The sequence below is a fragment of the Megalops cyprinoides genome, chromosome 2 (assembly GCF_013368585.1).
Source record: "Megalops cyprinoides isolate fMegCyp1 chromosome 2, fMegCyp1.pri, whole genome shotgun sequence".
NCBI classification, from domain to species: domain Eukaryota; kingdom Metazoa; phylum Chordata; class Actinopteri; order Elopiformes; family Megalopidae; genus Megalops; species Megalops cyprinoides.
The window spans coordinates 38,527,106-38,541,153 of NC_050584.1; the positions used below are offsets into that span (position 1 = coordinate 38,527,106).

General features: G+C 41.1%; 1 protein-coding gene across 1 annotated transcript; it reads right to left on the minus strand.

Annotated features, from left to right (window-relative positions):
- Nucleotides 1-5,890: 5,890 nt before the first annotated feature.
- Nucleotides 5,891-12,994, minus strand: mfsd12b (major facilitator superfamily domain containing 12b). The gene is made up of 11 exons (XM_036522220.1): nt 12,726-12,994; nt 11,441-11,651; nt 10,448-10,574; nt 9,913-10,116; nt 9,456-9,548; nt 9,264-9,356; nt 8,730-8,900; nt 8,390-8,484; nt 6,910-7,040; nt 6,617-6,664; nt 5,891-6,137 (listed from the first exon to the last, which is right to left on the minus strand). Exons 1-11 carry the CDS (start codon nt 12,991-12,993, stop codon nt 6,058-6,060), a joined length of 1,521 nt encoding a protein of 506 aa, XP_036378113.1. The 5' UTR covers nt 12,994; the 3' UTR covers nt 5,891-6,057.
- Between the last annotated feature and the right edge of the window lie 1,054 nt (nt 12,995-14,048).

Sequence of the window (14,048 nt, forward strand, 5' to 3'; positions counted from 1 at the left end):
CAAATAATGTCAAAAGAGATGATAAAAGAACAGAAATCGTTCTGCCCACACAAGAGGTTCCAGTCCATTCCAAGACTCACTGTTGTTTTAAAGACAACTAAGCAATCCTCCTCTACAAACAACCACAAGAGTCACTTACCAACAAATCAGAATAAAGCACTCCTTTCTCCACAGCACTAAATACAGAGTGGACCCAAGCCTGGTCCAGTTCCACAAACATTGTCCGTATTACCAATAACCTTCTGCCTCCATTCATAGCCTGCTGTAACCAAAACCAAAACAAAGAAATAGGGATAAAACCTCTTAAACACATGACATGAGTTTCAAACAGCTATACTTTACGTAATTTGCTGGTCTTTTTTAAATAAAAGATGGAAATGTATCACCAGCAAAACACTGAGTGATATTTAATAATATTACCATTTACACTTTGAAAGTATTAAAATGTGATCATTTAAAACTATACCAATGAATAAAGGAAAAATAGCCCTCTATAGACAATTTTATCAAATTTGAGATCTGGAATCAGATTTGAATAACAAAATAATTCCACTTCATTCTGTCCTATGTCATTACTATGCCTTATTAAGTGCAAATAGCTAGATTCTATAAATGAATGGACCGTTGTTAGTTCAGCAGCCAGCTGAGTTACACAACAACATGATGGTTAAAAGTTAGCTATCCAAATATACCCTAACAAATAACATAGTTAGATCATCAGCTAACATTAGAAAACCTGGCCATCTAAATGACCTGAATGTGCCATTACAGTTACTTAATATGCGCCATACAACAATTTACAAACTGTAATCTCCAATGCATAAATCTTAAATAACTTAATAAATTAGCTTGCTAGTGGCTCTAATGTCTGCAACAGGGTAAAAGTCTTATGGCCAAGTTTTGGTTCTTCCATTAGAAACATGTTTTTAAAACCTTTTAGCAAGTCCCACTTAACTGAGAAAAATGTTCACTAGAAAAAAAGCCAGTATACCGTTGAGACGTGAATTTGGCAGGACAGTCTGGTGACCAAACAGGCACATTTGACAACATGTATGCTGACTTGCTAGACAATAACATATTGTGCTTACCTCCCTCAAACTAGCTAGCAAAAGAGTGGTTGCTGTCACTGCATTTTCAGCTTGAGATCCTTAAATGTATCTGAGGTGTGCCACTTGACAGGGGCACACTATTCAGTAAGGCTACTATTTTACGATTCAGAAGATTTAATTAATAGCCCTACTTTGCGAAAATGGATTGAGATATTTAGGTTTTGTAAAAGCACACAGGTTTGAATACATTGCACAGAATAAAATGTGAGGGCTTCCACAGGAATTTAATTAAGAGGAGGTAAGGTCATTAGTTCCCAGTTCCTACTAACATTTTCAGTCTCAAAAGTTATTTCCAAGGATATTGTGTAGAAAAATATATGTTGTTTTAACGGTTGCTGATCAGCGGCCTGCTTAGATTGTTCGATCATCAAGGTCTTCCTGTCCATTCAGTGATAACTGTTTTCTCTAAATTTTCTATTACTCAGTATTGTACTGATCTTTTTCACACTCGAAGGAGTGAACACTCCATGTGTTGTATCTGAAATACAATTATTTTTTTACCTACAAACAATTGTCTAAAGAAATGCAAATGAGGGAATTGCAAAAACAAAGGCCAGTGTTCTACAGAATGGAGAGTATTGGAGAAATGAGGGAGAATAAGATTGCCTACACTCTCCTGTCCAGCAGCACTGTGCTGTGGCATGAAATCAAATGCAAATGTCAAGTTGCTGTTTTTAAGTCAGGAAATACATATATGAGATGTTGGTTGTAATTTGAAAATCTGTGGACAAGATTTGGATGACATCCAGAGGGAGCAAACAATTGTTTTGCATGCATCATACATTGTAGAAGCAGATGCCCAATGGAAAAAAATACATTCAAAATCAAATAATGCAACAGGACATCGACTCCAACCATAACAAAAGGAAGCTACACTGCAGTGCAATGCAAGTCAACATGTAACAGTTCCTCAACGCTGGTATGGTGTTTTCAGTTAATAAGTGTACTGCTGTAGTTGTTCAAATTCACAGCTGTGTGCACAATGGCCTGCGTTATTGCAGTACTGTGTGATGGATTAACACATATTCAGACGTGGTCATTTTCTGTATGGACTGTTGTCCATGTAGCTTTCTTAGATGCATTTTGTACCCTCGCTTCGTATGCCACTCCAGATAAGAACATCTGCCATGTGGCATAATGTAAAAGTACATTTGAATTTAATGTGTTAGCTGGAGAATGGGTTGTGAGACTAAAACACTGTGAAGACTGGGGTCTTTTTCATGAAGGGTTTCACAATCTGATTATCCATTTGCCTGCCAGTGGGCTTCCCCTCCACTCTGCTGCTACATCCCTGATTGCAGCGTGTTTTCAAGTTAAATTAGAGGGAATGTGGCAGGCTGGTTAGTGTTGTGTCTGTCACAGTAAAGAGCGAGTGCTCCGATTTTATCCATTTGATCAAGCAATCTCTCCAAGCAGAGAAACATCTCAGTGTATAATAATTCAATCATCACAACAGCAGACTTGACAGGTAAATGACTGTGCTTCCTTGTTCAAGGTGGGAGGTAGTTTATTTTCAATGGAAAAAAAAAAAATCATGACACAGAGGACCGGAGGGCAGGGGGTCAGCAAGGCATGTTTTTAATCAGCTCTCTCCAGCTGCATTCAGATACACAGGACAGTACAGTCTTTATACTGCTGGTGTGGGTGGAGTGCACCAAGCGCACGTAATTTACACCCTTGCAAAAGCTTGCACTTCTGTTACTAATTCCAATGCATGACTGATGTAAAGAGCCAACAGTGTCAACACTGAGTGCACCAATGTAAAATCCTCCCTGGTGTATCAATGCCTGAGTTACTGCTGATACACACTTTGGGTGCATTCTTATGGTCCACACTGTACTGTTATAGTAATCACACTACTTAGTTTAGCATTTTTTGCTTGGTATTGACAGATACTGACACAGAGGGCTGAGAACAGTACTACACAAAGTTATTCAGTTACACTTACATATTTAGTGCAATTACAATCATGTATTCATTAAGTTTAAAGATGTAAAAAGGAAGAAATATTTTTTTTTCCCAAATAGAATTGGAACCAGCTTCTGTGAACTCTTTTCTGAATGCTTTTAATTCTTCATTGCCTTCATGCAGCTCTCACCTACACTCCACCTCCTTTTTGGCCTCACTGAGACTCATGTGCTCAGTGCATCCTGCAACAAATTTGTCTCCATGCTACCTTAACCTGAATGTTGAGCAAATGCCTCCATTGTGTCAGCACTCAGCACTCAGACCTGGATGATGAGTCTCATTTCTCAGGAACAATCTAGCTACCATGAACTATCCGGTGGTTTAGCCAGATGTAAATGTGGTGCCTATGGTGACATTGAGGTTCCTACAATAGCCATTGAGTGACATAGCATTGACAGGGTGTGGTGAGCAGAAATTCATGATATTGGGAGCACCAAACAGTCTCATACTGAGCCTCCTTCTCTCCCCTTCCTTCTGTTTTACTGACTCCCCATAACAATCTAATCCTCTCCTTAAGACATTAGCACCGCTCTGGTTTAGCTTTTATAGGATGAGCGAAAGGATGCCTGGTCAGCACCAAGTGAAAGAGTTGACAGCTGAACCTCACTGTAGCACAAATACTATAAAGTGATTACATACACTTTCAAAAAGGCCTCCATAATTTAAATGCTCCTCCATCTGATTTGACAGAGCCAGTTATTTAACAGAACATGAAGTGAGTAATTCATAAGGCTCACACACGATGTCTCCAGTTTGGGATGTCTGTATAGCCCTGTTGTGTTTTGATGGCGTTAAAAATGCTCTTAATATAATAACATGATGCTTATCTGTTTCTTAAACCGATTTATGAATTAAGTCTCATTCCCAGTATTCTATCATATGGATCATCGATGGTGGTGGTAGTACAGTATGTACACTTACAAGGTACTATCTGAATTTGTTACATTTTCGTCATCATATTGACACTCAGATGCAAAACAGCATGATTAATGAGACTGACCCAGTAGTGTTCCCTGATCTGATTTTACCTGGGTCTTTATGACATTTGATTATATGCACCAGTCTTATATGAACCAGTCTTAATACAGCTATTTTAACTATGCACAAAGCTTGCATGAGCTTTAAAGGATTTAGATTATGAATTACTAAAGGACATGAATGGTGTCACTTCCAAATTCACAGCCTCTGTGAGCTTTGTGCTAAAGTACTAAAACCCGTAATACTGTTCTAAAATCTCTTTATGAATACAGACCACAACCCCAGAGGGAACAATGGATCCTCCACCCCTCTTCTGTCCTCACAAACTGTGCAGACCCAGACCGTTCACCATGCCCACCTCCTTCAGCCAAACGGCAGTCCCTACCCAGACTCCAATTAGTGGTTCCACTAACAAGCAGTGATGACGCCTGTTGTTCAAATTGCCCCCGACCACATCTCTAAACACTCCAATGGGGGATCAACTGGACAGCTGTAGGCTGCAGGGAGGCAATTTCAGGCAACAATAATTAAAGGACGTCAGATTTATTTTCTCTGTTTGTTTCCTTTGATTATATTTCATGCCATTTTGTCCTGGATAAATCTGATTGCACAAACCACATATATCCAACTGTGGAGCTGAATCAACAAGGGACAAGGTCACTACCTCTACCTCACTCTTGGAAAGAGCCCACCTATGAATCCTGCTTTCTTTTCTTGGACTGAGAAATCTACAATCTTGGACTTTCAACAAATGTATTTTTGCTTCTAAAACAATGGATACAACAAAATTGTCTTGATTGCATGCTTTTTATCTTATAATCAATTGAGGAAATTTGGACCTGGATTATGTGTCTTTATTAAAAAAATAATTTACAGTGACATTACAACAGTCTTTCTCTCTTAGCTGATCAGTCCAACCCCACTTATACATCCAGCCAGACCCTAAATAAGGTGTTTAGCATAAAGATAAATGAAAATAGTTGGTAAAACCTGAAGTGTTGAGAATCTAAAGTCTGCATGGGTGCTGAGCAGTGTAGCAGATTTAAACAGGTTTCCTGGCACAAAAATTTGCAAAGTACTCAGTGCTACTCTTGGCTGATTTTGATTATACTGAATGACAAAACCACCCTTAATTAATTGTGAGGCAACATAGACTGGTAAACATTTCTTGATGCGTACCACATTTCTTTTTACTTATGCAGTCTTAGGAGCATTGGGAAAGTGTTGGAAAACTGATTTATGGAAATAAACTCTCACACACCATGTATACAGTACATGTCTATTTCTTCCCTTTAATGAATGCGATTATGTGAGAATGCTTCAACATCAAAAGCACTTAAATATTCATATAATCAGAGCTCTCTGCCAACATGTCTGTTACAGCTATTAACAGGAAAAAGACACATGTCTGAAGGGAGTGGCGAGTTTCATTTAGGGTCAATCTTGTAAAGCCATGTGTCAGCCTGTTCCTCAGAGGCTGCAGTACACTTCACTCAAACTACACACCCTTTCATTATCAGGACTACCCCTTTACAACCACACAGCATTACTCATCAAAGTAAACTTCTTTAATATCCTACACAGGTGTGGTCCCAATATACTGTCCCATCAGTAGATTGCAACCATTCGAAGTGTGTAGTCCATCATCCCATCTCTCCTTTCCCTTTACTGTTCATCATTGCTTGAGGAAATGGTGTTCCCCAATCATCCTCTCACACCTTCTCAATTTACTTCTCACAGGTGTGCTTCTGTGAAACTCTCTTTCCAAACAACAGCTAAGGTGAGGAAGGAAATGATAGATACAGAGATACAGAGGAATCTGAGTGAAGGCCGGGGTGTGTGTGACTCAAGAGCACAAGACAGACACACAGATTGTAAGGGATAGATGCTGCAGTGGTGGACACTGTGTCAGGATGTCAGACTGTTCCACAGAGGCTGGGCGAAGAAGTGCTGGTAGAGCTGCATTGTTTTTTTTTCCATAAACAATCAGCCCATCAGTCCATCAGTTGATACCTGTCTGGTCCATGTTATCCTCTGTGTCATTTCTGTCCGTTCCCATCAGACCAGAGATCCAGGAGCCGTCTGGGCAGACAGATGAATTCAGAGTGTATGTCAACGGAAGGTTGGAAACAGACAGATGGCAAAAGCAGTCAGCAGTTCGCTGCATTTGTTTCGTAAGTGCACTTTGTGTTGTAGCTCTGGATTCCACCAGCAGGTGGGGATGCAGAGTAACAAGCTATGTGTCAAGGGACATACCCCTGCACTGTCTGAATGTGCTCAAAACTGAAAGTCTTTAATTGTAAAATTAACTTAACATAGTATTTCAAAACTGATATGTTTTGAATCTGAGTATGTTGTAAGCAAAATACTCTGCTTATACAACTATTCAATCATCAATTGTTGATTAAGAGAGCAAAATTGACAGTTTGTGCCATGATCATGACAGTGGCATGATCGACATCTGTTAAAAAAAATACCATCCACACTAAAGTGGTGTTTGGATGAGGATTTCTGTAACACATTAAATGGCATAAAGTTGTAAGCTGGATTTCATCATTCACCTGTCTGCACAGCAGATTTCCCACAGCTTGTCTGAATTTTCTCAGAATCTGGAACACAGAGAAGCAGCCAAGTCAGAGAACACAGCCATCCAATCACCACCCCTCTTTCACCACAACTCGCACACTCTTGAAACACAGATCCTGTAATTCACCAGCCTTTGGCGCTGGAGAGAGGGAGGGACTGACTGAGTGCGCAAGTCTGTATAATATACATACGTACAGTATTATGTTCTTTCATATCTTACAATATGTTTTCAGGCTGCCTATGAAGGGGAAGTGTTTGGAATACTCACAGCGACGGACCCTGATAGGCCAGATGAGTATGGTGCACAAGGAGAGAGCCGCAGCAAACGCCACACCACCGGTGACAATCACCATGACGTCACGGTAGTACCACACACAGGCTGGGCAACACTGCACTGTACTGAAAACAACAGAGAACATACGTTCAGAGCTAAACAGACTGGAGAAATACCAACACAAGTAAATCATAAATTACATTAAAGCATATTACAATATTCTGCTGCTGCTTCAGCAAACATGACACAGACAAAGCAGGGAACTCTGTCTCCAAACTGCAGCAACCCTGTAGAAATCCTGCAGTAGGTCTTTCTAAATACCTCAACCACATAACCTGATAATCATTCAGATTACTGTTAATACTTAAGATTTTGGATTAAATGGATACAGCCTTTGGTTTTAGAGCTCTCTGGGACATTGGTTGTTTATTCCTGTAATACAGAAATAATCATGCCTGGCTTTAACTGCAGTTCTGCTCCTCTTAATACCAACTCTTACTGTGCACAGCCACAGCCATAACCAGGGAGTGTGAGAGTGAGCAGGCATAAAGACAACCCACAGCAGGGACATCACATTTCACCCACACTTCACCCACCGCAGTCCACAGTGATTCATTAACCTTCACACCCACACACCCACATGTGCTGCTAAATGTGTCTGAGTGTCTGCAGTGCGTCAGTCAGATGGTGACCGAATCCCACAGACAACACTCACATTCACACAGCACATTCACACATCCCATGTCAGTAGACTGTGAATGTGTTCCTTTGTGGTTACTGATCTCATGACAGCGGAGTCCTGTGACACCCTTCTGCACAGGTTACTGCTGATGGGTAAGGAGTGCTACACAAAAAAATCCTGGCCAGATCTAGAGGTCAGCAATTCCCCTAAGAAGGGCGACATAATCCTTTTTTCTTACCACAGTATGGAATTATCAGATCCGTTTATATTTTCCAGTTGTAAACAGAACTGAATGTGTGTTGCCAATAAATCTATTGTGTGTTTTCTTACAACAGAAAAAGACATTACATTCAGCAGCAAGATGCGGAACTAGAATTGCAAAACACCAAACAAGAAGTCCTATATATAACCATGCTCATTACTTCTGCTTTTGGTCACAAAATCTGCTCTCTCTGAATTTGGACTGCACATGCTTAAAGACAGCTTTCACCTCTATGTAAATACCAGATTTAACAGTTTTCAACCACTCACCAACTGATGTCAAATACCGAGTGCTGTCCTGAGGGTTAATTTCTAGGCATTCTCCATAGTACATTCACACTAAAATAAAACAGGGCACAGCTCCAAACTTCACCATTTTAAATGTACATTGATCGAATTTAAACATGACATTAACTCATCATATCAGTGTGTATACACCCTATGGCATTTGCTTTCTTCAGGCTGCATGTGACTATAAGTTTGCAGGGGAACATGGGGCAGAGGACCAAGAAGAGGAGACATGGGACTCACTGGCAGGGACGCACACTCTGGATGATCATCACCCCCACACCATTGGCCACCTTGTCCGTGAAGCTCATCGCTCCATACACAAAGGCCCCACTTTGCTGTCAAACAGAGAGGAAAAGGTTCCGATCATTTGGCTTGATGATTATGAACTCAACGTAGAAGAATATGAGAACATTTTGCCACTCAATACTATCTCAATGAAGAAGCTAAAAGGTCTGGAACCTATTTCCCATTTAATTGGATTGGTCTGTGCATTGAGGTGGGCTAGTGGGCACTGTGTCCTTCACTGTGCTTTTCCCAGAGTCAGAGAAAAGCAATCCCCACACTGGTGGGAAGTTCATACCGTTTGATCCCCTATGAGCTCAGCAGTCATGGATAATGACATCACTAGAATGGTGGCTGACCCTGCACCCAGGAGCACTCCAGCCCCATATATCTGCTTCCCCATCATCGCATCCAGCATCACCCAGTAGGAAAACCCCAGGATCAGCAGGAGGCCTACAAAATAGGTCATCTAAAAAGGGGAGAAATTCTCATTTAAAACATTAATCAATATTGTTTCACGTAAGTACACATATTTTTCAGACAGCAAATTAACATTCACAGTACTTCCTTGCACATTTGTTACTGCTATATTATAGAAATATAAAGTATTTTAATGACTTCAGTACATACAATTTGAACACTTAATTCAACAAATGTTGTTGCCATCCACTGAGACTATACTAAACTGGCCCTGCTTTGATACATGTTGACATTAGGTGAAGGAAAACATCCATATACTGCAGAGGCACTTTGAGAATTTAAAAACATTGACAAATAATATTCAAATGCCATTCACCTCATTACAGCAAGACAAAACAAAAGAAACACTTACACTTATTCCAATCAGCTTACTGACTGGCTTCATGATCAAGGAGGAGAGGAAGCCACTGACATACATCACCAAGGGGATGGTGGCGATGAAGTTCTGTTCAAGAGAGATGTGTTACACATGACCACTCGGTCAAAGGACATGATAGCCATAGAATGCTTTTGTCACTATCGTGTGCTGAAAACATCACTCTACCTTAGGCAGCAGCAGGGAGTTAGTGAGGTACATGGATATGTAGGTCTGGGATAGGTTGACTATCAGCCTGGTGCACATATACAGAAAAGCCACCTGGAACAAAAACAGCTTTTAACACAGGCTTCCATGAATGCTACAGGTGACATGCATCACCATAATGTGGAGTCACACAACAGCGGTGTGGTGTAGTGGTAACGAACGAGACTTGTAACCCAACGGTGTTATATGCTAAGCAAAATGTGATGTATTGCAAGGTCTACAGGTGAGTGTATTATGCAGAGAGGTATGAGGTGAGTCTCAAATGGTGTGGATATTTATGAAGTTGTCAGGTGAGTCTCACCTGGTGTGGATATGTATAAAGGTGTCAGGTGAGTCTCATGTGGTGTGGATATGTATAAAGGTGTCAGGTGAGTCTCACCTGGTGTGGATATGTATAAAGGCGTCAGGTGAGTCTCACCTGGTAAAATGCAGGCTCTCCCAGCCAGTGTTTCCACTGCAGCTGTGATCGGGGCATGGCTTTCTGGTGAGACTGGATGAGGGGTGGGTATTCCTCTTCCTCGCATGAGCACGACTCCCCCAGGGGCTGACCGCTCTCACGTGTGCCCAAGTGGAAAATCAGCGAGAACACCGCACCGATGCCCAGCACGATAAGGGCCAGGTTCTGATGAGAGGTCAGAGTGAGCAGAATTAGACATAGTTACATTTGGTCAATGCATGGTCATGGTAACTTTCACTTCTGTGGTGAAAGAGGTAGTTTTTACACCAGGCCCCCCTGTATATTATTCTCTTCAGCATGTTGTGTGTTTTATCATTTATAAGTTTAGACTACTTTGATTGACTCTTGACAATTTTTCTTTCAAAAACAGTGAGTGTTTTTGAAACAGTGATAATCAAAAATGATTATTTATGGACTATCATTTAATGACAAAGTCAAGGTACATTGGCAGAGAATTTCTTCTGTCTCACAGCTTTACATTCAGAGCAGCTCTCACCCTGAATACGGGGATGTCTGCCAGACTCAGGGTTTCAGTGATGGAGGAGTCCCCTGTGTGTTCTAGGTGAAACAGCAACCAGGCCACAGCATACACAGTGATGTTGGCCATGACGGTGAAGGCATACCTGTGGAGGTTAGTGAACACACAAGGAGCCTCTTGAAAACAGGCACTCAACTCTCAACAGGGAGCACTCTCGCACAACACACTGCAATGATTCATTTTTAATCTAATCTCTGTATTTAGGCTGTTAATGGAGATATCAGTCTCTATGGGAGTTTACAGCAGTCAGCTCACAAAATACTCAGCATCTTCTTTTCATTTTCTGTGATTATGTGCAAAATCTTGGCCTGTTTCTTATGTGTTGTCTCTTAAGAATGTGTGCTCCAGTTACAAGCTGCGTCTCATTGCAGTCACCTGTACTTTCCGTTGCTCTGAATGGAGTGAAATTCAATCAGACAGATATCTATGCCAATTGCCCTACAAGGATCTAAACAAAGATAAAAGAAATGTGAGCCTTCCTTTTTCAACTTGATATAATTCAATTAAATACCAATGTACGGATAATAAACTGCAGCATTAAGAATCATTCCTAGACTATGGATTGGTTACAGGTGGGTTGTATGTTCTATGTATCTTTAATTCTGCTTGCAGCATATTGCATTACATTTAGAAACATACCACTCAACTTTCAGCTAGCTTAGAAGTGAGTTCCTCTTTGGTAGAATGAGGAAATCATTTCAGTGGAATTTAGGGCCTTCCCCAATGCATGTACAAATAACACCACAATACTCCCTCTGGTCAAAACACAGAAGGATTTTAAACATGCCTGGGACTTTTCCCTAAAATTCCCATTGCATCTTTCCAGCTCTTGCTTGCTTTCTCTAAAAGTTCTATTACTTTCTGAACTAAATCATAAGGGTTTGCAACTTGCATCTACCACTGAAAGTAAGGTTTCCCCTCAGCTAAGATCAGCAGTTGTGAGTACTGTACCTGTAAGCAGTGAGTTCCACTTTGGCATGCTCAGAGGAGACCAGCTCGGGAATGAGTGACAGGTGGGAGATCTGGGTAGCCGCCCAGCCAAACTGGAAGATTATGATGAAGGGGGAGTAATAGGTGAGGCTCACCCACTGTGGAGTATACTCATTGCAGCCCAGACACGGGCTGAAGATGAAGAAGAAGGAGATCAGCACACTGACCGTTCCTGAGAGCACAGAGAATGGAGGAGATCGTCACAACACATTCACCATCCACAGGACGTCAGAGGGCTGTCAGGGGGTTACCTTCTTAGGCCACGAGGGCACGGCAACCAAAGAATCAGCCTCACAGGCCCATTTCAGACAAACATACTCGACCAGTCTCATAACTCAAATCGGTATGCGTAAGATACCACAAGGGCCTTCTGTTGACAGATTTGCATATTTATGACAAGCGGTGACACAGAGGCAAAGAGGAAGTATAAGATGAGAGATGGCATGCATCTGGCAGGCATGGAGAATAAGTAAAGGCAGCGCTGCAGAGCTAGCTCAGTCTGGGCACCATCGGAGCGTCTTCACTGAGAGCACAGCGCCGAGTGGAAGGCAGGTGGGGAATTCTTCCCTTCAATCAGAAGAAAGAGACTCGGCTCTTTTGCCACATCAGTTCAAAGGACAATTACAAACATAAAGTGCAGACACTTCAAAAATTCATGCAAAACATACACTTTTAGTTCCTCTAATCTGTTTGTTCTCAAATAAACCCACCCAGACAAATAGTGAAATCTAGGCAATGAGCCATGAAATGACAACAGTAAACTCTTAATTTTCTTGACATGAAAGGCCTAGATCAAAATAGCCCTGTTTGTTGGTCCACAGTTAACCACAGTATGCATGATTCAGCAAACTGACATATATGGAACACATATCACTTTGATTTCATCTTTTGTTACAGCTAGACAACCCTTTACTTTTACAGTGATTTCATAACATAATAACCAATTAGCTTTGTGTCAAAGTTCTTTTAACTAAATGACACTTGTCAAAACTGGAGAATAAATATCATCAGAAATGAACTGTTTGCAGAAATGCATTGATTATAAGGTGTCAGTCACAGTCGTGTTAAGATCTACTGCTACACAGTCAGAAGTAATAGTATCTAAAGTATTTTAATTGTTTTCATGAATGACAGCATTTGCCCAAATATTCTGTGATAATGAATTTAATTAAATACAAAAAGTTCCGTCCACTGACTATTAGCTTCAACTATGTTCCACATCTGCTTATTGATAAATGACACTCACCCACTACATGCCATGTCTTTCTTTTGCCGTATGTGCCACAGCCTGAAGTCTGGTCCGACTCGTATCCAATAAGGGGTGTGCAGATACCGTCCGCTATCTGCCCAACAAGCAGCAATATACCTGCGTAGGTGTTCTGAAATCCAAGCACGGCGTGGTAGTACACCAACAAGTATGTAAACCACATAGAGGCGCAAAGATCGTTCAGAAAGTGTCCGACTGCATAGCTCAGCCGCCTTAAAACGGGCAAAGAACGTCGTTCGCCTGACATATCTAATTAATTCCCTTTGTAAAACTAAGCGTAGGCTAATTGTACACAAACTGTATAGGACTGGGATTTAAAAAAAAAAAAAAAAAAAAACAGCAGCTCCCTTCTTATATCGTCAACGTTGCCGAATCGCTCTGATTATATTAAATTTAATACAATCCAAACCATGTTCGCGGAATTCTCCTGTTTGAGTGAGAGCTACTTCACAAACAGTGATGTAGTTGTAATCGCTCGCTGGTTCCTATTAGCTACCAGCATTTTTATATTTCAAAATTATATCTAGCGTTGTAATCAGGCTATGTTAGGATTAGGTTGCACCGACTGTGTTTCTCATTGCCAAGTCAGATGACTGGGTTTAAATGGAAAATTAAATCCTGAAACAAAAGTGAAAATGTGAGCAGAGGAGGAACGCAACGAGCTAATCTTACAAGCACACAGCCCACAATCATTAGACGGGAGCATAGTTTTCGTTGCCCCAAGTTATCTGCCCAGTCGCCCACTTAAAAGCAAAATAGATCACATGCATATTTTGTGTGTGTGTGTGTGCATCACATCCTTTCGTCGCCTCCTACAGCGCGTGATTAAAAGTTGGGTAAACTTAAGAGCGAGAATTGCATACCGACCAATCACGCAATGTGAAACTTGGGTCGTTTACAAAACGTGAGCTGAATTTCCTAACATCCTACATGAACTACAAGGCATTTAATCCGACACATTCCGTAGACAAGGCTCTTGAGCGTTGCAGAACACTATAGAATAAATTGTTAGAAGTCAGAGCGATGCGTTATACATTTAAGTCCTCATCAACCGTTGGGGCGGCAACAAACAGAGGATGCGTTTTTAAACTAGAATACAGCGTTCTTCTGTTATGTTTGGCCCGGCTTGGTTAGTGAAGACCCAATCACTGCTCTGTTGAAACTTTTTTATTTTGGTTTGCAAACTGGTTCCAGTTTCACTTCCACTTCACTCTTCACACTCAAAGTGAAGGCGCTGCCAGGTTGGAGAACACAGTGTTCAGAGCCTTTAAAAGTAGCAACCGTTTGAAGTTTTGACTGCAG

Bases quoted from the DNA above. Each gene is read 5' to 3' on its own strand.
- mfsd12b (XM_036522220.1), bottom strand. From the start codon at position 12,993: ATGTCAGGCGAACGACGTTCTTTGCCCGTTTTAAGGCGGCTGAGCTAT. The intron at 9,357-9,455 runs GTAGAGTGATGT...TCTCTTGAACAG, and splicing joins ACTCCCTGCTGCTGCCTAAG to AACTTCATCGCCACCATCCC. The intron at 8,485-8,729 runs GTATGAACTTCC...TCTGTTTGACAG, and splicing joins AGCTCATAGGGGATCAAACG to CAAAGTGGGGCCTTTGTGTA.